Source organism: Seriola dumerili, unplaced genomic scaffold, assembly GCF_002260705.1.
Source record: "Seriola dumerili isolate Sdu_G_001 unplaced genomic scaffold, Sdu_1.0 BDQW01000699.1, whole genome shotgun sequence".
Classification (NCBI taxonomy): domain Eukaryota; kingdom Metazoa; phylum Chordata; class Actinopteri; order Carangiformes; family Carangidae; genus Seriola; species Seriola dumerili.
This window is the reverse complement of record NW_019174954.1, coordinates 1-26,604: the sequence shown is the minus strand read 5'-3', so window position 1 is coordinate 26,604 and position 26,604 is coordinate 1. Positions and strand designations below refer to the sequence as shown.

Here is a 26,604-nt window from a genome sequence, read left to right as displayed (position 1 = left end):
GAACAGCAGGGGTTGAACCAGACTGCTGGGCAGGGTCAACCAGATTCCAGACCTCAGCAACACACAAACATCTTTGGACAGCAGCAACAAAAACGACACGCCAACACATAGGAAAAATCCAACAAACCTTAACAACTGCACTCCCAGTATGGCCATGATGATGTGGAAAGCTCTGTGCTTTGATTGGTCCCTGTCTCTGCCCGCCTCGCCAGGCCCCGGGCGAATCAGAACATGGAGAACAGACAGACTACAGAATAACTCAACGATTATGGAAAAGCCCAAGAGGCAGAGAAAAGGGATGGTGGGAAAACTGTGGGGATACAAAGTCCTTACGGCCATCAACCCAAAGCACAACAGCCAAACACACCCAATGCTGATTTTTCTGATCCTGACCCCGCCTGTTTCTCTCGCGCGCATGTAGGTGTTGGGGTGAACTACGGCCAGGTAGTGCTCCATGCAAGTGAGGCAGTGAAATAAACTCTGCCCAGGGAAAATGAAGGAGAACACATACGTCCCCAACACTGTGATCGTCATATTTTCCATGGAGATGCCATAACTGTAGAAGACTAATCCCAAAACAGCAATAAGCTCCACCATGACCATGTGGTAGGTGATGAGGTCGTGGTGGCTCATTAATCTCCCTCCATGAACAGAGCGCTGACGCCTCCATCGTTGGATGCCCATGCAGAGAACGAGGATGTAGAGAGGGAGGAAGAAGAGGAAGGTGGTGATGGTGAAGGACGTGAAGATGAGCGTCCCAGCACTGGTCCAGAGGCAGTTGATGAGGAGAGGATGGAGGGAAGAGTTGGATAAGTTGGAGGAGGAGAGGGGAGGGGGGCCAAAGGTAGCGTTGAGGGAAGAGAAGGACATGGCCTGTGGAAGAGGATGGGAAGTGGAGGTGTGGAGAGAGGAAAGCATTACTGGAAATGTTTTATACACATCATGACAAAAATTGAAATGGGGCAGAAAAAAAAAAAGCTTGAGCCAATATTTACAACACTATGTCATATATATCTTTTGCAGAGTATGACAATCTTTCCAACAAGAAACAGAACTGTCCATGGATATTCGCAATCACAAATGTAACAGGTAAAAATAAATACGGTATTTTAACACTAAAAATAAAATGCACAAACGAGTAGCATAAGTTTTGTTGTCACTGACTCTCAAGTTATTATAATTCTATATTTAGAGTAGTAGAAGAAGGTATAAATATATTTGAGTTCATTAAAATAAACAAACCTCGTCAACAGTATGTCCTTATAAATAATTTCCTCTAAACTGGTGAAGCTTTGTCCACAGACTCCCAAACACAGGTGTCCTGTTGGAGTATGTTGTTGATACAGGTGTGCCTTGTGTATGTGTGGAAAATAAACAGGACTTGGGCCTTTGCATATTAGCAAACCACTAATGATCACCTGAAACAGCATTCACTGCTTCACTGACACGGATTATGGGCTATCAGGTAGAATGAAACAAAAACAATGAAACATCATAACTGATTAAAATATACCATGCATCCTTTTTCCATCTTTTTCCAGCAATATTCAGAGTTTTCACAAAACCAAACCACAACAAATGGCTGCCATTTAGGAATCAATGCTTTATTTCAGTGTTGAGTGTGTGTGAATATTAAAGAGATAGTCCATAACAGTGAACAGACATGACAGATAGTAAATACAGAGAGAGAAAGAGCAGGCAAGTGAAAGTGTAAGAAACTGGTCGGTACTTTAAGAGCTGTACTCCAAAATACTACATATCCATTTGAGGAAAAAAAAAAAAAAAGCGATGTACAATGTTGTTCATGTCATGGAGCAAACCGACACTGACACACCCAAGCCACGTGTAAACACTTGTAATGACAAATTTAGCATCTGTTGTGTTGGTTAAGGAATTTCTTTTAAGATTTTTTTCCCTCGATGGTGAAATTTCCTCAAATGGATCTGAAAATTAGCTATTAATGTCTGAAACAGGTTTAAGCTAACTCATAACTTATGTTTGCAATAAATTTCAAATCATTACTCAGAAGGCAATTCTATCATATCAACAACATTCATATTACTGACGTTAAGGCTGAATATCCAGCAGACAAGGCCCAGTTTACTTTGAAAAAAAAAGAACACAGTCTGATTTTGTTGAAACAATCAATAGAGCCATCAAATCCTAAAATCTTCTCCTGTAGCAGCACCACTAGCTGCTGAAACAAAGTCAGAAAATTTACTTTTAACAGACTCTTGAACAGACAGACAATCTGAACAATTAGGGAAACAACATCAGCTCTTGTTTTTGGACTGACATTTTAATATCATTTTAGTCTATATTTTTTTATTGTGCATGCACTTATCTCACAGTTTTTAAACTATTGCTAGTTTCAGACTTGCCTTGTTAGCATTCAGCATTGAAACCAATGTCTACAAACAATCAATAACTATTGTGTCAGCTTAGTTGCACACTTTCTTACAAAATAGACAGTGTTAGCATTTCAAAATGAACCTCCTGATCTAACCAGCAGTAAAGGTGTCCGTGGGTTTCAATCAGAAATGCAATGCTAACAAGCTCTTTTTGCTAACTGGCTAGGTTGAGTATCCCCACCCCCCACCCAGCATGACAACTTTCATTTGTTTAGAAAAAATTATAGAATAAAACTTTAAACGCTGATTTGTCCACTCACAATAACCAATATAAAATGTAGCAAATGCCAACAATCATATTTTGATTCAACTTAACAGATGAAATGTATAAAAAGAAGAAATATAATGGGCACTTAAGAGTTTCAATGCACATGGTGGAACACAATCAAATGGCAAGATATAAAGATTAAAATACCTAATAAAGATAAATAATAAATAAATAAATAAATAAATAAATAGAAGTAATAACTTACATAAATTTGAAAAACCTTTTATCTATTGTGAACGTATTCATGTTTTTGATTATTGTTTTTTAATTCCTGCTTCAATAAAGACTGATAGACGACATAGTGTAAACAGCTGACCACAAGCTTCTGTTAGTTATTCTGTATAGTAATGATGCCGATGAAACTGTTCAACTGTGGGTTGATGCGTGTAACTTAAATGCTTTTCTTGCCTATTCAATAATTGATGTAAATGCTTCATATTGTTATGATTATTACTATCATATAGCACTTTTCCAAAAGTAATTTGTAAATGCTTTGCAATTGACCTTTACTGTACCTAGCATTACTGTAAATATGTTTAGGTGTTGGTGAACTGTTTCTAAAATGGGAGCTTACAGTTGAAATCAGGCATGTTTTTGGGTTTGGGAAATCAGGTATGTTCAACAATCACATAATACAGAGGCATGCTTCTAGAACACTGAGGTATTCTTTTTATGGGAGATGGCGGACCATGTGGAATTGTACAAGCAAGCGACAGCACTTCTCGGAATTCTTAATGCATTCTAGAATCCTTAGTCATGGTGGAAAGAATCGATACATTCTGGAATCCCCACCCCCACCCCCACCCACCCCAGCCTCTTGTTACTTTGTTACTGAGATGGCGAGCAGAAAGGAGTGTGTAAAAATGTTGCTGATTCCAAATATGTTGATTATTTCGAACATTTTACATGATATTATTAAAGGTATTTTCACAAATATATAGGATAGATTTATAGATCTTTTTTTCCCTCCTTGCTCCAGATGTCCGAGGAAAAATATATGAACACTCAAACCAAGCATAGATAGACAATGCTGCTTCGATGCAATCAACCCAATGAATCAGTCATTCAAACAATCAGAATCAGAGTCAAGCAGTCATATCTAATGATGAATCTATTGCCTAAGACTTGTAAAGAATACTAGCATATGGCAAGAAAGAAAATAAACATTCCATATTCAAACAATCCTAATGTACAAACAATGGACTAGAGGCTAAAAGTGGCCAATGTCTTAGTCTACGAATCATTTCTCTATGATCATCCCAGAGTGAACATCTTAACACATCTCTTTTTATGATACAGTTAAAGGAAATTTGGTTGGGAGAGAATGCCCTTTAATTTTTAACCCATTCTTTGCTTCATATTTACAGATTTACTATTGATGAACCAGTTTAAAGTTCCTTAAGTGCTTTGCTCAAGTGCACACTGACAACCACTAAGCATTGGTAGCTAAAGTTAGCCTCCAAATATTAGTGCAGAAGTTGGTGTGCAAATGTAAACTACTGTGGGTGTAACCTGTGGTAGTTGCGTGGAGTAGCAAATTATGTCAAACCAAGACACAGACCTCTTTTAGCTCACTGGCCATTATTTTACCTGTTAGACACAATACGAGAAGGCGGAGCAATAGAAATCTTTCGACCTTCCATTCCATTCCGAATCACCAACTTTTATCTATTCATTCATGCTTTTAATGCCTCTTCGATCTCTTGATCCATCATTCACTCCAATGTAGATTTTGGAAGCAGTGGTTTCCAACAATGTTTTCGTCCTCCCAGCTTGCAGCCTTTATTTATCCTTCCTTTCTTTTTTAAGCCTGTTTTCATTCAGTCCTCCGTTGTTATGCTCATGCCAACCTGGGAGAATTTGACATCATTAATCCGTCTTGGCATCGCTGTTTTTTACTCTAATCTTGCATCCTTCATGCATCCCATTTTGCAATGTATGTCAAACTTGCATGAAGGCAGAAAATTTGAATCTTTCCATTGCCCCTTATCTGCCACTTAACTTTCATCAGACTTTTGAATGGATAAAGCTCAAATACCAGTGTTACAGCCACCATCTCCTGCTATCCAGGTTCATTTTTTGATTATCTTATTTTATCAGAATCATCAAAGATGCCAATACAAGCTTTTACTTTCATAGTCTTGTGATGTAATAATGGCTCAGCTAATCCTTTTTCTTTGTTTCTTCCTTGCTTCTAGACCTCCTTCCATCATTACAGTCAGCAATGGAGGTTCATGCAATAATTTGACATCGTGCATTGTATCTCCCATCTTCAACAACTGCTCCCCCCGGACCATCTCTCCTGCCTCCGCTTCACTTCTCCGTCCAAGCCTCCATCATTGTAGGTAGCGGTAGACTTTGAAGCAGTGGTTGCCAGAGTCTGCCACCACCACATGTCCGTCTGAGGTCAGAGCCAGACCTTGGGGACCATAGAGCGGGTCGGCTGACGTGTTGATGTAGGAGAGGAAGGAACCACTGCCATCAAACACCTGGAAATGTTGGAACAGGGACAGAAAATGTTTTGATAATTGCACTAATTTTCCCAGAAGCGGGGTCTTACCATTACATGTTTGCAAGCACTGCACAGCGCTGTTGTACCTGAATTCTGCTATTTCCCCAGTCAGCTACGATGATGTTCCCATTAACGTCCACAGCTACACCAGTGGGAGCATTGAACTGGCCGTTTCCCTCACCGTTTGAGCCAAATTTCAACACCAACTCTCCCTCAGGGGTGAAAACCTGACCCGGACAGAGAAACAATATCAGAATCCATTTTTACATCTCCTGTTCAAGTGTTCTTGAGCAAAATGTTAAATTTGTACTTGTTCACCTGGGTAATGCTAGACCAAAGGTTTTCTTTCATTTATGTGATGTTTAGTCAGTACCTTGACAGAGTGGTTATGGAAGTCAGTCACAATGATCTCATTGTTCTTGTTCACTGCTGCAAAGTGTGGACCTTCAGGACAGAAACACGGAAACAACAAGAACAGGTTGGGCTTTCAGCGATTACAATTCAACTGACGCTTCAGTTGCTGTCACCACTTGCACTTCAGTGGAACTAAAATTTTAACTGCTTTCAGAGCTCACACTTCATGTGCCCTGACTGTTTACACTTCAATTGCTTTCAGGTTGCACTTTAACAGCTTTTAGTTATTGTTTTTCATATAACACTTGGAGTGTTTTGATGTGTTACTAAAATTAAAAACACTTCAACCACTTAAATTTACACTTGAACTGACAGTTCAACTGCTTTAAAATATTACCCATCATATTACCCTTTGCACTACCTGCAAACTGCTTGTCACCGTTGCCTCGACTACCAAACTTGGTGATGAGCTTGCCGGTCAGCTGGAAGATGAAGACGGTACACGCCTTGTTGTCAACCACGATCACGTGACCGTTCTGGTCCACGGACACCCCCTTTGGCCCCATAAGTCTGCCAGAGCCAAGCTTCGCCTGATGGACCGCAAATAAAACCAATGAGAGCAAAGAGCCATTCAAGAAAACATAACACATGTAAGTTTGAATCAGTTGTTTTTTCAGAAATGTATTAAAATGTCCTCGAGAGATAAATACAATTTATAAAAAGTTATAAAGAATCAATCAACACTTCATCCTCCAACAGCTAAGGTGCACAACGGCACACCTACCTTGTACTTGCCATCGCTTGAGAAGATGCTGACCCACTTGTTGTCATAGTCAGCAATGATGATGTCACCGCTGGGGTGAACAGCCACGCCCGTGGGGCGCTGCAGTTGCCCTGGTGACCGTCCCCGCACCCCAAAACGACTCTTGAATTCCCCCTCATTGGAGAAAATCTGGAGTGGGGACAACTTGTGAGGACCTTCATAGACATAACATATTCCTTAACCTCCAACCTGAACCGTCAAACAGCCTCCAGGACTGGGCATAATGTGTTTTACCTGGACGCACTGATTGTTGCTGTCGGCGATCAGTATCCTGCCGGTGGAGGAGGCAGCCACTCCTTGAAGGTTGGTGAACTCTCCTTTATTCCTCCCCTTTGTTCCTGAAGAGAGCAAGAAAAATCAGATGAAACTGATTTCAAGCATCTGCTCTGCCTGTAACCTTTCTGTTAAACCTGTTTATTCTGGCAACACAGACACATTTGTTTAATTGTCGTATCAACCTTTTGACCGAGTCACAGTTCGACTGCTAAAGTTCGGACTAGACCCACTGGTCAGATCATTTTTGGGTTTGACCGTATAAAATCTGGACTTTTTGCTCCCTTTTAGTCATGCACTGTGATTCATATGTTGTTATTCTCAAGATATTGTGGACTACTTGATTTTCATGAGAGACACTGGGACATTCTGGGACTACGTTATGAGTATGATTGAAAATATATTCATGCATTTCGTCAATCCTAATGTTTTCTTATTTATTATTGGGGTAATGGCAATTTAGGTCCAATCATGCTTTGGGTGATGCAAATACTTGAACTGGATTAGTTACTTCATTGTGCACTGTAACAATGGAAACAGAGAGCAACAACTGGAACTGGAGGCTACACCTTGTCCCCCAAATTTAGGTTCTTCAACAAGTACTCAGATCTGCATTTTTCTGTCCGGACAAATGTCTCACCGATCCTGAAGATGAGGTCATCCTCAATGGGGTTCTGGGTTTTACGTCGTGGGGTGCCCAGGGCGCTGCTGGCCCTTTTGGAGCCCTTCTTCTTCTGCCCAGGGGACTTCCCTCGTCTCTTGGCCCCCTCAGAGGAGCCTGTGGATGGTGTGGCGTTGGCTGCGGAGTTGGTCGCCGTGGTGGTGGATGGAGAGACCTGGAGAGACAGCGACTGTAAGGGTACAGTGTTTGGATAAAATTAGACACTCTCCCTTTTGTCTGACAAATTAAGATGTAGCTCCACACACACACACACTCTCGCTCCACCCACCTCTACTTCTGTCTCATACGCCCTGGTGACGGTCAGTTTGAAGGGGCTTCCTTTGATGTGCTGGTCGTACAGACGGAGGGCCAATGAGAAGTTGCCCTCCTTCGGCACCGTGTACACAAACTCGTAAGTCCCATTCTTGTGGTCCACGATTTCACCGTCCACTATGCTGCCGTCTGGGGTGAACACCTGGAGTAACACACGGGTAACCTTTTGTAAGTTTTTTGTGAATGTGTCCACTATTTTACTTGACTGTGGGCGTAAAATGAACCTCAGCTGACAGGATCGCATTGCCACTCTTGCAGGCTCCCCCTGACTTGTCCCGCGTTACTATGGTAACCGAGGCAGGATGCCCCACAATGCACTGCTCCAGACCAATGCCCATGGCTTCGCTCTGGCTCGCCACCGCACTGAGGAAGAAGAGGAAGATGAGTCAAATGGTATTAAATGCAAAAATGCTTCTTGAGCCCGGGGGCCAGATCATTTGCCGTCAGCACGGTCTCACCTGGTCGTGACGATGGTGCCCAGGTTGTGTATGGACTTCCTCAGTCCGTCCGTCTCCATCACCAGATCCAGCTGGTCGTTCTCCTCCGGCTGACACGGCAGGCCGAGGCTAGCTAGCTCTGCCAGCCTTTCCCCCAGCTCCCGCTCCACCTGCAGGCTCGCCACGCATGCCTCCCCAGCCAGAGCCTCCTCCGTCTGGGTACAGGTGGCATTGATATCCCCCTCCCCCCGAACAAGGCTGTCTACCTGGGCCTGGAGAACCTGGGCACAGAGAGAGACGACCTTTTACGTCACAATTCATTCATTCATTCATTAATAACAACCAATGTCTTGTTTTGCTGCTCTGCACCTTCTGCTTGAGTCCATATGTGACCTCGAGCTCCATGAGCAGAACGCTCTTCCGGACATCCAGCTGCTTGTGCAGGTCCTCAAAGCTCGACTGGATGTCCTCTTCGATGGAAGTTCTCTGATTGGTCAGCTGCTGGAGGATCTCCTTAACAAAGGACAAGGCATCCGAAAGCTGAGGGAGTCTGGAGGGACACATATGAAGGGAAACAGGAATTAGAAGGTGAAGCCAAAAATCTACATCAACACACCAGGTTATCCTTTGTTAATTCTCTGTTACCACATTAATGCAAGACACGCTGTGCTTCTGTTTGTATGATCATTGTATCGATGAACACTCATTCACAAATCCGAGAACCCATTTCCTCATTTCTGTCATTTTGTTGTTGTTGGTCCATAGTACTGCATTTCTCTCCCTGTCCACCAGATGTCAGTCTCCCCTCTTCTCCCCATTAACTGTCTCTCAGTAGTTACTCATGCCTGTGAATTCCCTGTGTTTCCTCATGCTGTGGGGGAATGTAACTAAGTACATAAGTACACAGTGCAGGTGTATTTGCAGTCCCCACCTGTTCTGGACAATCCCCAGCCTCTCCTGCAGGCTGCTGCGGTGCTGTTCCAGGGCCTGGCTGAGGGGCACCTTAGGGTGCTCTTCATGGTCCGACAGACAATCCTCACACAGCGCCAACTCGCAGGCCAAACAGTACAGGTCAGCCACCTGGAGATGAAAGGGAAGAAAGAAAGAGGGTGTGTGTGGGGGGGGGGCTACTTTTTGTAGAAATACAAGATGTATTTGTATTTTAGTATTAGTCATTTACAGACTCGCAAAACTCAGGTGCAAAATAAAGTTGCCAGAAATCGAAGAATCTCTACAGGATTTTTGGCGTCATCACCGTCACTGTTGTTGAAGAGAAAAAGTAAAAAACAACATGTGTGTTGTGTTCCCACCTTCCCTGCATGTTGTGGGCAGGTGTTTTTTCCAGGTGGAGCCTCCAGGACGGTGCACTCCTCACTGCTGCTATCTGGGGAGTGTTGGTGAGCCTCCATCTGCGAGTGGCAGCCTGGTGGGGGTGAACCTCCGAACACACCCCTTATTCCACACTGCGGCCAGGGGGAGGGGCTGGATGTTCAGATACAAGTATTCCTACTGTGGGTTTGTATTGTTTGCCTTTGTAAACTTCTTTACTCGCACTTTACTCCATCATGTTGCCGAGACGGAGAGCCAGAATATTAATTAAAGTCCTTGTGAAAGCTGTTGGCACTTGTTAGATCTTTGGAGAGGCATGTCGTGTTGAAGGAGAGGCTAAACATTCAGTCACAGCCCTTTTCTGGAGCCTGCAGTCACATCTGAGGGATTAGACATCCACACACCACCCTCCTTACTGCAGGACTTTCCCGCACAGCATCCAGAGAAGAGTGCTGGAAAGTCAGATGTAGGTGTTGGTTTTCTGTAATGTGAGTATACAATCATCCACTTTAGTCAAAGCTTTACTTTGTTGATCTCTCTGCTGCTAAAAGGAGGGACTAAAATTTCAGACATGCCCTTTGTTTGAGCCTGTAGTCACTGAAACATTATTCCATTACATTCCCGTTGGGTTAAAAAAGAAGGTCCAGGTATCCAGAAATCCACAAACATCCTTCTGATTCCGTGTCTCGTCTATTCCTCTGTTAATATATACATCTGTCGAAAATCACCCAAAAAAAAAAGCAGTCGTACAATCCTCTTTAGTTCTGATTTTGGGGAAAGTGACGGCCCTCGGTGTTGGTTTAATTCACAGAGGGTTCAAATTGAGGACAGACTGTGTGTGTCCTGGGGAGAAGAGAGAGGGATGAGGATTAGGTGGGAAAGCAGATAAACATGGATAGAGAAAAAAAAAATTAACACTTTACTCTCAACTCTTGAGTGCGTGCTTTCATACTTTGTCATGTGTTGTTAGCTAGTGAATATTTTCTATATGTCTATATAACCAATTAGGTAGGTTATATCGGTGGTTCCCACAAATTTGACCACAGACCCTCTGGAACCTCCTCAAAGACCCCGAGGGGTCCCCAGACCACACTTTGAGAACCTCTGGCTTAGATGTCTAACCTAAACCGTCTTATTCGTAGCTGTAGTCCCTATAGAGTTAAACGCAATGTTGAATGTCACTGTCTTAAGCTGCAGTTCCTTTAATCACCACTAGATGACGCTCCATCTGACTGCATTGAAGTAAATGGTAAAACCTCAAACTTGATTTATCACTTTGTCCATAAAATATATGGACACAGTTTCAGAGAGAAGATGTATTTTAAGTGAGTTTGTTCAGTTGTCAATAATTGAAAATAGTCATAACTCTGCCTGCGACCGACTTGACTATTCCATCAACAATAAATAATAATGATCATATTTGTGATTTTCCTCAGGATTGTCTGAATGGAAGAGATGGAACCCTTCATGGTCACTTCACAGAATCACTGCTGTGAAATAAATAAGTAAATAATCTTTCTCGTCTGCACGTTAAGAGAGTTATTTTGTCCTATTTGTAAACGTCACTGAACACATCATGGAAGATAAAACATTCCCCTCTCTGTGGCTGCTGTTGACAAAAATAACATACCCTCCTTTTAATGTTTCTATGCTGATGATACCGCGTAGTCAATGTTTAATGAAAGGCTGATCAGATGTAATGTTTTTGTTGTCACCGCAGTAGGTTTCTCTTAATTAGCATCAGCCAAAGTCTCTCTAACAAAATGCCACAAAATGATAATAAAACACCAGCTGCAGCTGAAAAATCATGCTGAATAAATACACACAAACATTCCCAGTCTGTCTTCCCCACTACAGGAATGCCCATATGTTCCTTCCAGATGGCGTATCAGCTCACTACACACCCCAATTAACTCCCAGATGGTACGATCCACAGCAGGAATCTGTGCAGCAGGACCCAGGACAGACGACGGGAGGACGGAGGTGAAGCACCGAAGTGAATGAGGAGTACGATACTAATAAAGAGCTTCTAGGAGCAGAAATGTAGGTCACCGAAATGTCTTCAAAGTGATGGAGAAAGAGACAGAGGGGAGAGACAGGGAGTGAGGCTGTGGTTTCTATGGTAACAGACTGCACAGGGAGGGGGTGGTGGGGGTGCAACAAAAAAGTGAAGCAATCACGGGCCCTTTAATCCTAAAATCCTAAATATAGGCTCGTGTGTTTTTTCACAGAGCAGAAATCAATCACAGCTCCATTCACACTGGTGAGATGAAGTGTCCCAGTTCACAGGACTGACACAGACATGATGATGATGATGATGATGATGAGGATGTAGGATCACTGTGAACACCAGAAACCTGGCTGGAATTTGATTCATTTAAAATCTGAGTGGGGCCACATGGATCCAGAGTCCTTGAAGAAACAGTTAAACCCAATCAATCAAAATGTGAAGATACAACAGTTTAAAATTTACCCTGCAGTGTGAAATGTTTTTAAATTTTTTGGACAATTTTGTGGCTAAAGTCAGTTTTTAAATTTGGCTTTTTTAAGTGAGGTGGAAACACACACTGTTTAGGTTTAAACCTAATAAACAAAATGATTTATCAAATTTCTTATTATTTCTTACTATATAGATTAACAATTTTAATAGAATAATAATGAATAATAATAATAAAATACAAACAGATAAATAAATATTTCAAAATAATGTACAGTTGTATAATTTTCTATATTTTCTTATACAGGTTTAAAAAATGTTTTAATTTTTATTCATGTTTTCTACATATTTTCAAAAAAATTTCCTGAAATGTTTTTAGTTGCTATTACATGATTATAGATCTTAAAAATATTAATGCTGAAAAATTCCTAAATCTAAAAACAACAAGAAAAGAAAATCTTGAAAATGTTTAAAGATTAAAAAAAATATTTTCACCATCTCATATCTGTGTGTAAAAACATTCTTCTGAATAATTTATAAAGGGGAGGGATTATGGATATGAGTTCCCTGTGATCTTGTACATAATCCTGTTTTTAACACCTCCTCCCCCAAATATTCTGTTCAAACTGCCTGACATGAATTCAAATTTTCACTTTACGTCTGTCTCACACACACTAACATTAAAACACAGACCTCAACAACACTCACATATGCACAAGGCAGAACTGAAGAGTTGATTTCTCTTTCTCTTTTTTTGCCTGTTTTTGTTTTGTTCTTTACTGTAAAGACACATTTATAATTTTCTGTCTTTTTTCCAAATGCAGGCAAATATATTTCATACACAGACACACACACACACACACACACACACAGCTACACCCCCACATTTTCATTCAGGGATGCTCTGCAGTACAATGCTGCAAAGGATTATGGGGCAACAGTGAGGCTCTCTTTGCAGGGTGTGTGTGTGTGTGTGTTTGTGTCTTGTGACTGTGGTGACTGTTTGTAACTGTCACTTAAAGAGGGAGAGACAATTGAACCCTTTCTTTCTTTCTTTCTTTCTTTCTTTCTTTCTTTCTTTCTTCTGGAGCATTTCAAAGACAGAATAAATTCATCAATTCATCTCAGTATATTTTGAACGTATCTTATGTGGATTCATACATAGATATTTGCCAGTTGAGTTAGACGTTATAAATGATCATCCTTTAGGTTTTATTGAAGGTTTTTAACACAAGTAATTTTTTTTTTTTTACAGATGAATAGAAACAGATTGAAATGCAACCAACGCTGCTTTTTTTATTTAAATTCAATTTTAAGTGCTGTAGCCGCTAACCATATTAGCAAAATAACATTTACTCAAATTCACTGCATTAAACTAACTGAACTAGATTCTTATTGATTTTACAATTACACAGTTTGTAAAACATATAAGTAACTGAACTGAATGAAATAGCTTGTTAGCTAATTGGATTTTTTGTGAACTTCCTGTGCATACGCTCTGCCCAAAGTCTGCCACAAAAGATGAAAATTTTCAACGCACTCAAAGCAAATTCCAGAAAAAAATGGAAGGAGGACTTTTGAAAACACATTAGAGATCACTGAGGTTTTCATAGGAATGAATGGACGGTGGTTGACTCGTACATGTACACAGAGCGATGTGGGAACGAGGCATTGGTTCTCAGCAGCGGAGTCCACCGTTCTCGCACTCCAATGGGATCAACAGGAAATTGCACGTGATTGTTATCAGCCTCACTGTTTACAGTTTACTCAAGCCGCATCAGAGCTGCTAATGCTAACCCAACATTTCTTTCTGCTGCAGTCAGTCACAGGACCCATTTCTCGGCCGCATTTGAAGGAGTCTTCGAAACGGGACAGCCTTTAGTGCCCATATTTCCTACATCTTGATTGGTTGACAGAGGCATACAACCACGAGCCAGACAGACCAAAAAGTGATTTATCGACTGGTCAACAGCCACAAAATCACATTATGGAGGAGCTGTTTTTTGTCTATTTAATGTTGTAGCACTCTCATGAATTGGTGGAATCTCACTGTGGTACATTATTCCACATTTTCATTTGATTACTTTGTTGGAAACAAACTGCTTTAAAACATTTGAAACATACTTAGTTGATTGGAAACCTACTTACATGTACCTCATCTTGGCTCCAGACCAGACTCCATTAAAAACTAAATAAAAAATAAAATCGATTCTCTACTTAAGTTAATTTCAGTTCAGCAGTGGCTGCAGGTCGAGACAGAGTGAAACCGGTTTCTGTGTCGGTAAATCTGACATGACGTCACAGCGAGAGGAAAATACAGGTGACACACAGATTACACTCGTAATCTGATCTCCCTCTTCATATATTCCCACAGGAAAGTTCATCTCTGTTTCTGTTTTTCTTTCTGTTGTAATCCACTCTCTTGCATCTCTCTGCCCTTTGTAGCTGAGCTTCCAGTATTTTTACTTTCATTTGTTGATGTGACAAATGAAAGATTTGATTTTGAAAAAGGTTTTCACACTCTCACTGTATTTTAGTATTGTCCTCATGGTGGATCTTCATGGAAACATATTACCGGAGTCACATTACAAAATACATTTTACAAGTGTTTATTGTTTTTGTTGTCATTTACATGTCTGTCCATTACGTGTACCCTTCGTGTCACACTTGTTTTTGTTATGCAAAGTCACTAAAGTGTAACATTTAATTATGTTTTGTCATATTTCACACTGTCATTTCATTTATATTCACTTATGCATCAGTAGTTTTATTGCATTATGAGTACATTTGTTAAAGATACATGCTAATTTCTCCAGTTTATTCATAGACATACAGGCAGAAACTGTTGTTAACCTGTCATCAGCTTTGCTGTGTATTGATGAAACCAGGACGCTGTCCGTGGTGCTGAAGTAAAACACGGATTTATACAAACTCCTCATTTCATATTAAATCGTCTCTAAAGAAAATATCAAGAGCTCTCAGGTCATTTTAAGAGACATATTGTCGCAATGTTCAGAGCGACCTCGGCTTCCTGAAGTAGTGAAGTAACCATCTTTGATTTCCATTACTACGGCAACACGTTTGAATGTAAACGAGCGCTGTAGACGTCTCTTCAACCGTCGCTGCAGCTGGTGAATTTAGCAGCTAAAGAGCCAGAGGTTTCCCTCCGGAGCTGGTGGAGACCAAACACAGAGCTAAAAGAGAGGCTGTTGTTAAATTCCTCAGGCGGACACGAACACAAGACTACATGAATGAAAAGCTAACTGAATGTGTAACCAACTGTTGACTAGCTGCCATATTAACTTAAAAAGCTACGACCTGTCAGTGTTGGGCTCAGAAAAATATATTTGAAAAATTGGTTAGTAAAATTTCAGGTAAAATTCTGGATTTTGCACAATTAAAGACTATTTAAAAGTACTGTGTGGGAACCTCTTGAGCTTATTTGAATTTAAAAAAAAAAAATTCAAGTACCAATCTATAACTTTTGTTCCTTTGTAGTTGTTTTACATCTAAATTGTGGTTGTTTTGTGTCTCTTTGTGCTTATTTTACAGCCCTTTGGTTTTGCTTTGCATCTGTCTGTGGTCATTTTGCAACGTGTCATCTACATTTTGTGTCTCTTTGTCGTCATTTTGTATCTTTCCCTTTCCATTTGTTTCTTTTTGTAGTTGTTTTGCAATGCGTTGTTGTTGTTTCATGTCTCTTCATAGTCATTTTATGTTTCTTTGCAGTTGTTTGATTGACTTTCCTACAAGAAATATTAAGTGTCACAGAGGCCCCTCCTCCCTTGTATCGCTCCCTGTTCAGTTTTCCATCCATATATATACAAATATAGATGTATGTATTTGTAAAATTCAGACAGGATCAGCCCAGTTTCTGTTCACAGACGTGACGTACCTCTTGTCACTGTTAGCACTCAGGATGCTAACGTGCAGTACATGCAGGCCTGATAGCACGCACACACACACACACACACGCACACACACATTTGTATTTGCTCTAAAGCTGAGGTGGATGAGTTTGTGCCTTCATTCATTCATCCTCCCATCCACCCTTGTTCATTCTGCAGTCTAGCCATCCTCGTTTCCTCCATCCTTCCTCTCTCCACTCTTCCCTCCCTCCCACCATGCTACAGATGCTGCTGTCATCCCCAAACATTCCTCCAGCCCTCCATCCCTCCATCATCCATCCATCCATCCATCCAGCTATCGATCCATCCACCCATCTATATCTGTCCCTCTATCCTCTCGTCCCCCCAAAAAAGAAAGCTAGCACTCACCATGTTTTCCTAAGACGCAGGAGATGAGTGTGAGTTTCTGTTTTCCAGCCTGAAGCCACCGCGTCATGATAGCGTCTTGTTTGCTCCCTCTCCTCTCCTGTGTATGTGTGGGAGGGGGGAGGATATCATCGTCACGGCAACACCAGCAGCTTGCAGCAGCAGCACCACCAGACTGAGGGGAGGGGGGGGTTGCCATCCATCGGGCCTTGCTGCATCATCCACCAATCACGAGCAAGAGAGTTTAGAAAAGGAGAGAGGTGATTCGTCCATCTGTCTGTCAGTTATCCAATGGTGTGGGCATTTTATTCTCTCTCTCTCTCTCTCTCTATTTATCCCAATGTCTCTCTCCCGTCTGATGTCACTTGTATCAGCTCAGTATGTAGTGAGTTAATATTGCATCAAAACAATTCTGCATTAAATATAGTTAACAAACACATGATTATTAAATACATGGAGTAAGATACATAATATGTTGATTTTAAAATGATGCCTTTATAATTCTTTATTGTTGATTTAATAAATGAATAACATGTATTTTGTCTCTTTGTCAATTCTTTTTTTTCACATCCTTTCTTTTTTTTTCTTGCCACAACTTGTGTTTATGTTCATTAACTTCTAACTCATTGTTATTATTTCTCCCTCAATTGGTTAATATCACTATATTTACATTTATTATTATGTTGTTGTTTTTTGTGTAATTGTCATGAATTATGTTGTATAAACAAATATGTAAAGATTAATTACAATTGTGTTTACATTAAAATAATAATATTTTTTCTTGGTCATGGCATGTTTATATCAATATTTACAATAATTATGGAATATCACATTTTACAGGATTATCTATAGTCATAACTAGTCTATTAAAGTTCATCTAAAAAGAAAAAAAAACATAATTAAATTGTAAATGAATGCAGGTTTAATAAACAGAATTTATATGGGTTCACCCTCCGGACCAGCAGGTGGAGGTAGCGCGCCAGAAACCAGTTCAGCTTCCGCCATGATGGAACAAAACGCAGCACGAACTCGCCTACGAATCATTTGTAGCTGGAGGAGCTGGAGGTTTGTTGGCGCCAAAAACCGCTGCTGATTTTAACGGTAAATATGGTTTAAATGTTCACTTTAATCCTCAAATGTAAAGTTGTACTTATCGTTCACAGTGTGTGGAAGTGTTAGCTGCCGATATTTACCACAGATGAGGAGTTTATTTAACGGATGGTCGAGGATTGTTATAGCGCCTAAGTTTTTCTCCACGTTGTAGTTCCCCCACAGAAATACTCTTGTCGTCGAGTTTATAATCTTCTTAACATTTATCTCTCAGGTAAACGTTAAATTACAGTCAACGTAGTTACTGTAAATGAATTTAAACAAAGTGACAGTGTTAACATGGTTACAGTTTGCTTCAGTTGCTGTACCTTGTGACTGAAGCAGTGAAGCTGTACAACAGAACCGAGTTTAGGGTTAATAAGAAAAAAAGAAATGAGTAACAGCAAAGTGGTTTCATTAGCTGAACACGTGGTGAAGGCGGCGAACTGCTGAATGCAATTCAGTTAATACTGAACAGAAATATAGGATCATGAATATTAAACTTATATCTAATATCTTATTGAAGGCTTGAGAATACATATAAAACCCTTATATTTCCTCCATTCGTGTCTGTCACTGTCTGTCCATCAGTCAGCTTTTTGTCTATTTTTAACCAATCTATTTGCTTCTTTAATTCAATTATTTTTTCTTTAAAGTATGACTATTGAATTTCTTTCAAATTTGGTAATTTATACCTGGGGAAAATCTATCACATTATTTAAGAAGTCAGACATCTTTAAATTGTTTTGTCAAAATATAAAGATACTTAGTTGGTAATATAAAACAGACACAAAAAATGCTTGTCCTTACATTTGAGAAGCTGAGTTTATTTTTGCATGAATGATGGGTAATGGACTAAAAGAATTGCCGATTGGTGGTTTCCCGCGCTGTGATGACGACTTTTCCTGCCATTCGTAGTTTCCACCAGAGGTCTAAAGACCAAAGATGGTCCAAACCTTCCTTGGATGTCTGAGCGTGTGTCACCCACTCAAAATGGCTCATCAGTTTGTCTGTAATGTCCAGGTTAACCCATGTTTCCCCCAATTTCTATATCACTAAAGTGAAGCATGTTCTTCTAGGACAAATCGAGAAATTAAAACCTTTCTGATTTGAGCAAAGTTAGTTTAAAAGAAATTGAAAAAAACTGCAGCTGCTAATAAAATGAATAATGGTAACTTGGTTTATTTATTAATTAAGGCCCCCCCTCACCCTGCTGCTAAAAGTATTGATAACAATTAGAAAAGGAAACTGCCATCCTTATCTAAACATATGAAATGAGGCACATGATGTACAGGTACCTCCCTGACCTTTTGTTGTGCACTGAATTTATTTCAAATGAGAAGTTTGCTCCCTTTCTTAACGCTATATATCTGTCTCAACAGGTTTACACTGTAAATCGGTCACCACGGAGAATGAGCATCGCAGACAAGATGGATGACATGACTAATTCCTCAAGAGCGAGAAGCAGAAATGGTTCAGTTCCACTGAACCTGGGGAGAGGTGAGAAGTTCTGTTTACTGAGTTGTTTCTGTTAGAGACAAGTTCTCAATCTGGACATTTCTGGGGCAGCACAACAAAAGATGAGTGGGTTATTGTGGATAATAGTATGTTTTTAATAAGTTTCAAAGCTGCTTTTCTGCTCAGTCTGCTAATCTTTTTTTGATCAATTGATGTTTTGTTTGCTCCATTGAAAGTGAACAGAAATGTCTTGTTTTGTGTGACTAGCAGTCCAAAATCCTAAAATATTCAAGTAGAGAAGCAGCTAACCCTCACATTATGTCGAACCAGTACAATTTGGCTTTTCAAATATGAACCGACTGTCATTTCATCAATCATCAAAATAGTTGCCAGTCGGCTGTTTTTGTTTTATCAACCAGGTCTTTTCAGCTCTAATTCTAAAGTTGTTTTCGCTGTGATGACATTATTTCCTGCCATTCGTAGTTTCCACCAGAGGTCGACAGACCAATGACGGTCCAATCCTTCCTTGGATGTCTGAGCGAAATTATAAAAGTCCTACTTGTCCCTTTTTAAGGTCTCTTTGCTTTCAGAACTAACTCTGACTCCATCTCACTTTCAGGGTGAACGTCTCTGTGGCGGCGCTGTCATGTCCATCAAAGATGAATCAACAGAATCGTGATCGGTGGTGACGGTCAAAGTCTGTGAACCTGGTACGTGTATTTTATGATAATATACATCTGTTCTATGAAGTCCTGGTCGCTGTGATGATGCCTTTTCCTGCCATTCGTAGTTTCCACCAGAGGTCGTTAGACCAAAGACGGTCCAATCCTTCCTTGGATGTCTGAGCGACGGAAGGGAATAAAGATTAATTTGTCTGTGAACCTCCATAACTAAATGAATCCCAATTCTCACTCTCAGGCTGGCTGTGAAAAAACATCTGGAGGTCTGATCTGGTTCTGATGGGGCTTTTTCTTTCATCATGGCCAAGTCCAAAGGAACCCTGATGACTTTTGAAGACATCATATAGGTGTGTATATCTGAAACATAACCACATGGCATCCTTGTAGAAGCAGCCTTACTTTATTTAATCAGGTTAGTTTCTTGATGACATTTGAAATATTTTTTGGAGAGAAACCTGGCCAAGAAGGAAGCACTGCGTTGCAACAATAAAATGAAGAGTATTAAAAAGTTAAGACACGTTTTGTTGTTTTTATAAAACAGTATCTTGTGGCAGCTTCTCAGATGTGAGGATTTCAGTTGTTTGATTTCTTTTTCCGGATATGTCGGTTTTAAGGTGTTGAATACATCTTCTCAGGCTTTGGGAAAATGAATGCCAATAATAATTAGTTGCAGACCTAAGTGACAAAACATCTTCTGCCACTACTCATCAGTAAAAATAAGTCAGCCGTGATCAGTTTTCCTGCTTCCCACACTTCGCTGTGATGACATTATTTCCTGCCATTCGTAGTTTCCACCAGAGGTCGGCAGACCAAAGATGGTCCAATCCTTCCTTGGATGTCTGAGCGAATTAAAAGTGACTATAATCTGTTCTGTGCGTGTTTTTTTTTTTTTTTAGCTTCACAACTAACTTCATGTCACTTTCAGGGTGAAGGTCTCCACTGGGTGTGCTCCTGTTCGGTCGAAGAAAGCATCATCCGTGATCATGGTAATATTCAGGTACATATTTTTACAGTATATTTGAGTTTGTGTGCCCAGTTCGCTGTGATGATGCCTTTTCCTGCCATTCGTAGTTTCCACCAGAGGTCGTAAGACCAAAGATGGTTCAATCCTTCCTTGGATGTCTGAGCGAATTCTGATCTAGTTGTGTTCACTGCCTCCAAGTTTTGTCGCTTCTTGCTCATGTTTATTTCTTCCAACAGGTGGAGAGACGAGGAGCTGCAGTGCATCCGTTTCTCAACTCGAGAGGATTTTTCCACATCGCAGCATTAAAGTTTTTTTTTTTTTTTTTAAATTTCTAAAGATCCAACTGTTAACTGATGAAGAATTATACTTTTATTTTATTGTATTTCAATCGTACTTTGTCTGGAATAGACAAGGTATAAATTGTTTCCTTGATATAATGGGATTGTTCCGGATTTTTTTTTTTCTCAACACTGACTATAAATGTAATGAACTGCCATTTGGTTTCAACAAACTTTTTTTTTTTTTTTTTTTAAATAAATTTGTGAATGAACTTAATCCTGTCTCATCAGTGCCTTGAAGTAAATCTCATTTTAATCACTTTCAGAGCAAAAAGGAGGGAACTACCCAGTATTAGTGTGGTGTTACTAATACATTTATTCAATGCAAGTATGTATAAGGGCCACATTGAGGGGGGAAAAAATCTGAAATTGAGAAATCATAATTTTGAGTCATTAAGAGGATGAAGTCCATTCTACTAGAACTTGTATTACAAGAATAAAAACATAATTTTATAAGAGAATAAAGTGGTAATTTTAGGCTACGTGATTTAGAGGGGAAATATCAGAAGAACTTTACAATGAATGTGGAGTTATACATACACTAGTTGTACATTATATACATTATTTATACATTGTCACAAGTGGCCCTTATCGTCTTCTGTACCTGTAACGTGTATGAATGGAGCAGGCTATTGTAGGTGTGAAGTTTGACCCTCCTGGCCTCCCGTACACGCTGCGTCTCGGAGCAGCTGTGAAGAGGCTGCTGTCAACGCGGTGCTAACCTAGCTGCCGGCCGTCGGCTAGCTGGCACCGGGAGAGGATATAAAAACAAACAATGGCGGGCGTGCACCCACAAGTAAGTGAACACGAGTTAATAATTAAGCTCTTCACATACTGAACTGTCACGGTTTATTTTTTTTATCGTATAAATGAACAAAAACGGCGGTTAACGGTAACTAACGGTTCCTTAGCTAGCTAGCTAACTAGCTAGCTGCCAGGTCCAGCTCAGCTGTGAGCGAGCTGTCGGTCCTCTGGCTGTTCCTGTTTCAACGTGGCAACACAGGCACGTTATCAAAGATATGAACCGCGTGTTTTCTTTATACATTACGATTTGCTTTATATTATTAACGAGACGATGCGTATCTTGCCGTTACGCACACAGCTGTGTTAACCCACATGTAACTGTCCACTGAGAGCTGCTATTTCTGTCCTCGCCCCTCTTTATTATAGGACGACCTGCTGAAGATGACACACAGAGAGAACTGGAAGTGAGCACTGTTTCTTTTTTCACACCTAAAGTAATAATAATAAAGAGCATAAATACACACACTGGAATATGAAATTAAATGCAGCATTTTCCTCTCAGCTCATCTTCAACCCTGACCCCCTTTTGTGTTTTTCTGCATCTCTTTTCTTTCTCCACCCCACTCCCCTTGTTTGCCTCTTGGCAGGGTGCAGCATGAGCGACTGCATGTGAAGCACAGGGGGCACGAAGCCATGCATGCGGAGATGGTGCTGATCCTCATCGCCACGCTGGTGGTGGCTCAGATCGTCCTGGTGCAGTGGAAGCAGCGGCACCACCGGTCGTACAATGTGAGTGGTGACGGTGCAGGAGAGGAAACTGACATTAGGGAGGGATGTAAATAAAAAGTATAGTTTTAAGTAAACATTGAGCATATTAAACCATCTGTCTCCTCCACAGCTGGTGACTCTGGTCCAGATGTGGGTGGTCCCTCTTTACTTCACCATCAAACTGTACTGGTGGAGGTTTCTGTCCATGTGGGGAATGTTCTCTGTCGTCACCAGCTACGTCATTTTCAGAGCCACTCGCAAGCCCCTGTCCTGCAGGACGCCGAGGTAGGAGAAGTGATTCCTGACACCACAAGCTTCCTGACGTTCTTTACTTTATCTGTGCTGCTGCCACGTGTGTTTTTATCTTTTAATTTGAATGTCTTCAAGATTTAAGCAGAAATTAAAAGCACTTTTTCTTAATAAACACTGGGTTCGTTATAGAGCTGAAATTGATCAACTGAAAAATAATCAACAATTTTCTCACATTTCTCACCAAACGATTTATCAAGAAAATAATTGGAAGATTAAACAATGATAAAAAAAAGAATTGAGTTGCAGCCCTAGTGCTTTCCAAACTTGAAATAGAACTGCAACAATTAATTGATTGTTGCTTACGTGAATCAGCCAGACGTTTCCATGTCTTAGCTTTATTGTAGACTTATTATATATGGATTTTGAACTGTTGATTGGACATTAGATTACTTTTTAGACCAAATAATCAACTGAGAAAATAATCTGCAGATTAGTGGATAATGGAAATAACTGTTACTTGTGTCCCTAGTTCCTACATATTTGGAGCTGCAAGCAATTCAGAACTAGTTCTTGGTAAATTAGCTCCATCAATTACTGCAACTGTATTGGTATTTGTTTGTTACAGTATTATATGTATTGATTGTATTCTCACTGTTCTGCTATTTAGGATGGTGTACAAGTGGTTCCTGTTGATCTACAAGCTGAGCTATGCAGTGGGCGTCCTGGGCTACTTGGCCATCATGTTCACCATGTTTGGCTTCAACGTCTTCTTCAGGTCAGCCGCTACTGACACGCACAATAAGCCTAGAATATTTTGTAACTCTGTTTTAGGGGGAAGGGGTGTTAAAGTACTGGCACAAAACTAAAGACAAACAGATTTGTCTGTGACTGTTTGGTGCAGATTCACAACTGAAACCTGCAATAAAACATGCTTTAAATTCAAGTATGTGGTCATTACACTTTGGTGTCTGCACTTTAACAGCTCTTTGGCTGGCTCAGCAGTTAAACAGTAGATCTCTCTTCAGTTGCTGGATATGTATGGCCAAGCAGAGTCTTTACAGATACTCAGTGGAAGTCACTTGTGTCAATTGAATGTTTCAATTAAGCGCAATTTATATGAGCTTCATTTGTGAGACATTAATTATTTATGCGTACTAAGAGACAACTTCTCTTTCTTTCTGTGTAGGATCAAGGCAGAGGACTCTATGGACGTAGGAGTAATCATGCTGTTTTATGGTCTTTACTACGGCGTCATGGGCAGAGACTTTGCTGAAATCTGTTCTGACTACATGGCCTCTACAATCGGGGTAAAACACTGATTCCTCATGAAAAATGACTCAACATTTCCATGCTAGTATATTTAAAAAATAATACGTGTCAAATGTGAACTTAGCACCCAAGATTGGCACTCCATCTCTGGGTTATAACAAATGAAACATACATTTTTGGCTTCAGTGCGATTCACACCTCCAGAAGATATCATCTCTGATGTCTATTAAGAAATATGATAAAATCTGAAAAAATGTGATCATTATAACCCCAGAACTTGCCTGAGAATCATTTTGTTTTTAAGTAAACCGGTCATAGCTGTCTATGCGTCCATTGCTACACTGTAAACAGGAAATGTAATAACTGATTCGGCACACTTTTAATGGTGTCAAATTGCCAAAATGAAAACTTGATATAAGTTGTAGTCCACTGTTGTAACTCACTGCATCCACGCCAAGATCATATTTCCTGTTTACAGCCCCCAAATTAGAGCAAGATTGTCCCCTAAGTAAAAGTATGTCAAAGATGAATCATAATAGGAATGACAAAATGCATGCATTTTACTTTTTCATGTTTTCAACATTATTATTATTACAGATTACAGAATACACTATTTCCCCATGTTTAAAATCTGTGGACATTCCTCTAACTGTATTAAATAAATACACTGTTGTTCTTGTATGTGTGCGTTTCCAGTACTACAACAAGGGAGGCATGCCCAGCAGGAGCCTGACCAACGACATCTGCGCCGTGTGCGGTCAGAAGATCCTGGTGGACGTGGAGGAGGAAGGATTTATAGAAGACACCTACCAGCTGTCCTGTGGACACTTGTATCCTAAAGCTGCAGGAAGAAAAACACTTTTTTCTGCTGCTATCTTTTGTCTGCTGAAGTACTGTGAGCTACTTCTCCAAAAACAGACAAATACTTTTCTCTTCCACTGTAAAAACACTCATATCTTTTTCAACAGTAAAGTTATTTTTGTGTTCCAAAATATATGGCAATAGCCAAATACACTTTTATTTTTAGTTTTTCTGCCTTAACTTGCCCCGCCCCTTCAGGTTCCATGAGTTCTGCATCCGTGGCTGGTGCATCGTGGGTAAGAAGCAGACCTGTCCGTACTGCAACGAGAAGGTTGACTTGAAGAGGATGATGAACAACCCGTATCCTTCTGTTGTCCCTGTGTGGTAGGCTCAGTGATGGGGAACTGATTTGCTCTGTGGGTCAGTTTGTTAATAACTTATTTCACTTCATGTATTCATTTATTATTAGATTAAACACAAAAACTAAACAAAAATAAAACATAATGTGCACCATACTTAATTTTTATATAATGTATAACTATACTTTATACCCTTAAACTTGTTCATAGATCACCGCTCATCTATCTGAACACACTCCTTAATTCCTTTTTCCCAGCTGGGAGAAGACACATGTCCTCTATGGGCAGTTGCTTGACTGGCTCAGATACCTGGTTGCCTGGCAACCCATCATCATCGGTATCGTTCATGGGATTAACTTCACACTGGGCCTTGAATAGAGCCCAGAGGAGCGCCTCCGTAAGTACGTCTGGAGTCGAGTAAAGTGCGAGAAACGTTTGGCAGCGAACTGTCAAAGTCAGCGCGACGAGGAACTGACTCGGGCTGCTTCTGTAGTCTTTTGTTTCTTCACTACTTGTTCTTGGACTGAACGCTTGCAAACTTCCCTGCAGAGCGACCCCAGGTGGCCTTGGGTCTCTGTGTGCAGAGGACACCTTGATCCTGAAACTGCTGCCAACTTGAACAGAAATATTTAAGCACAGATCAAGTATTTGATCTTTTTGAAATCTTTGACGCGAGAGAAAGATGTGTCTAGTTTGGAACTTATGGAAACACTGTTTCATGCATGTTGATTTTGTTGAGATAAACCGTTGCTTTACTTTGTACTGTCATAAAAATGCCTTTATTTTATTTCATTTTTTTGCACTCCTCACTGCTGGGTCTGTTGACACCACTAACAAGTTTCTACTCAAACTCTTCTTTTATGAAACTTCATCTGCATTTTGAAAGCTGCAGCTCTTTGCACTTTGATTATGGAAAAGGACAATTCAGTCCAAATGTTTGTGGTACACATAAAACCTGTTTACATTTCATGTAAATTAGTTGTTTTTTTTACTTAAGTTTTATTTCAGTATCTTCTCATTTGTATGGAGCTAAAGTTGATGGTCAGTGGTCAGCTTGTCAGCTTGTAGCCGTTGAGTATATAGCAGGCAGTACGTTATTGGCGGTTCCAAACAAAGACAGTGCAGATGAACCTCCGTAATGTAAACCAGTGTAGAAGAGAGTGAAACTTCCCTTCAGGGATCAGTTTTAAGTATCGTGTTACAAAATGGGGGATAAAGATCAGAGAAGAGAGGTAGAGTGTACTCTTGGCTTACATGTGCCCCATAACTACAGTAGCCACACAAACATTCAATAATAGGAGTTTTAATGGGTTTTTATCAGATCCTTGAAATGTTTTCTGGTTCAACAGGAAGAAATCTTTCCTTTGCCAAATCAAGTAGATGTTGCTTTCTTATCCAGACTGCTGCTATTAACTTTGTACTGAATAAATCTAACTATAAATGTCCGTCAGTCTGTCTTTATTTCTTTCTGTGAAGGTTTTCAGATGAGCAATTCTGGAGAAACAAAAAGTGAAACGCTAAACAACAAGTCGGTTAGGACTGGAGCGGCGCATCCATGAAACTAATGTCATCGATAACGACAATGGCGAGTAGGAAATATGACTGGGCTAGTTTAAGCATGGATTCCCTGGAAAACAAGCAGCAGCTACAAAACCTAGCACAGGATCATCTAAAGTGTAGAAGTTTTAGACAGACCTAAGATCTGCAAACTGGAAATGGCTTAACACAGCCGTGCAACAACTTTGCACGGTCACTTGAAGCAAAAGCATA

General features: G+C 40.3%; 2 protein-coding genes and 1 long non-coding RNA gene across 4 annotated transcripts; 2 read left to right on the top strand and 1 right to left on the bottom strand.

Moving 5' to 3' along the window:
- Positions 1 to 3,497: 3,497 nt before the first annotated feature.
- On the bottom strand, positions 3,498 to 16,197 carry LOC111236656 (tripartite motif-containing protein 2-like). Of its 2 annotated transcripts, none has more exons than XM_022765471.1 (14): positions 16,116 to 16,197; positions 9,383 to 10,244; positions 9,004 to 9,152; positions 8,442 to 8,622; positions 8,094 to 8,353; positions 7,860 to 7,998; positions 7,592 to 7,777; positions 7,282 to 7,492; positions 6,603 to 6,706; positions 6,330 to 6,497; positions 5,967 to 6,135; positions 5,565 to 5,635; positions 5,278 to 5,418; positions 3,498 to 5,168 (listed from the first exon to the last, which is right to left on the bottom strand). In XM_022765471.1, exons 2-14 carry the CDS (start codon positions 9,479 to 9,481, stop codon positions 5,016 to 5,018), a joined length of 2,031 nt encoding a protein of 676 aa, XP_022621192.1. In that variant the 5' UTR covers positions 9,482 to 10,244; positions 16,116 to 16,197; the 3' UTR covers positions 3,498 to 5,015. The 2 variants fall into 2 exon arrangements, with proteins under 2 accessions (XP_022621192.1, XP_022621193.1); XM_022765472.1 differs by having other exon boundaries at positions 7,282 to 7,477.
- Positions 16,198 to 17,154: 957 nt separating this feature from the next.
- On the top strand, positions 17,155 to 20,619 carry LOC111236657. The gene is made up of 6 exons (XR_002665729.1): positions 17,155 to 17,213; positions 18,584 to 18,701; positions 19,279 to 19,369; positions 19,578 to 19,686; positions 20,265 to 20,336; positions 20,540 to 20,619. It is a non-coding gene; the product is annotated as an uncharacterized LOC111236657 (long non-coding RNA).
- Positions 20,620 to 21,326: 707 nt separating this feature from the next.
- On the top strand, positions 21,327 to 25,238 carry LOC111236663 (RING finger protein 175-like). The gene is made up of 9 exons (XM_022765479.1): positions 21,327 to 21,437; positions 21,812 to 21,849; positions 22,033 to 22,174; positions 22,284 to 22,438; positions 23,073 to 23,180; positions 23,592 to 23,712; positions 24,371 to 24,504; positions 24,734 to 24,835; positions 25,092 to 25,238. Exons 1-9 carry the CDS (start codon positions 21,417 to 21,419, stop codon positions 25,210 to 25,212), a joined length of 942 nt encoding a protein of 313 aa, XP_022621200.1. The 5' UTR covers positions 21,327 to 21,416; the 3' UTR covers positions 25,213 to 25,238.
- The last annotated feature ends 1,366 nt before the right edge of the window (positions 25,239 to 26,604 follow it).

What these genes read in the sequence shown, in the direction of transcription:
- LOC111236656 (XM_022765471.1), bottom strand. Translation starts at nt 9,481, where the DNA reads ATGGAGGCTCACCAACACTCCCCAGATAGCAGCAGTGAGGAGTGCACC. An exon ending in GGCACCATCGTCACGACCAG is followed by an intron (nt 7,999 to 8,093) that starts GTGAGACCGTGC and finishes CTTCTTCCTCAG; the next exon opens with TGCGGTGGCGAGCCAGAGCG. An exon ending in ATGCGATCCTGTCAGCTGAG is followed by an intron (nt 7,778 to 7,859) that starts GTTCATTTTACG and finishes GTGTTACTCCAG; the next exon opens with GTGTTCACCCCAGACGGCAG.
- LOC111236663 (XM_022765479.1), top strand. Translation starts at nt 21,417, where the DNA reads ATGGCGGGCGTGCACCCACAA. An exon ending in TGGCGGGCGTGCACCCACAA is followed by an intron (nt 21,438 to 21,811) that starts GTAAGTGAACAC and finishes TCTTTATTATAG; the next exon opens with GACGACCTGCTGAAGATGAC. An exon ending in ACACACAGAGAGAACTGGAA is followed by an intron (nt 21,850 to 22,032) that starts GTGAGCACTGTT and finishes GCCTCTTGGCAG; the next exon opens with GGTGCAGCATGAGCGACTGC.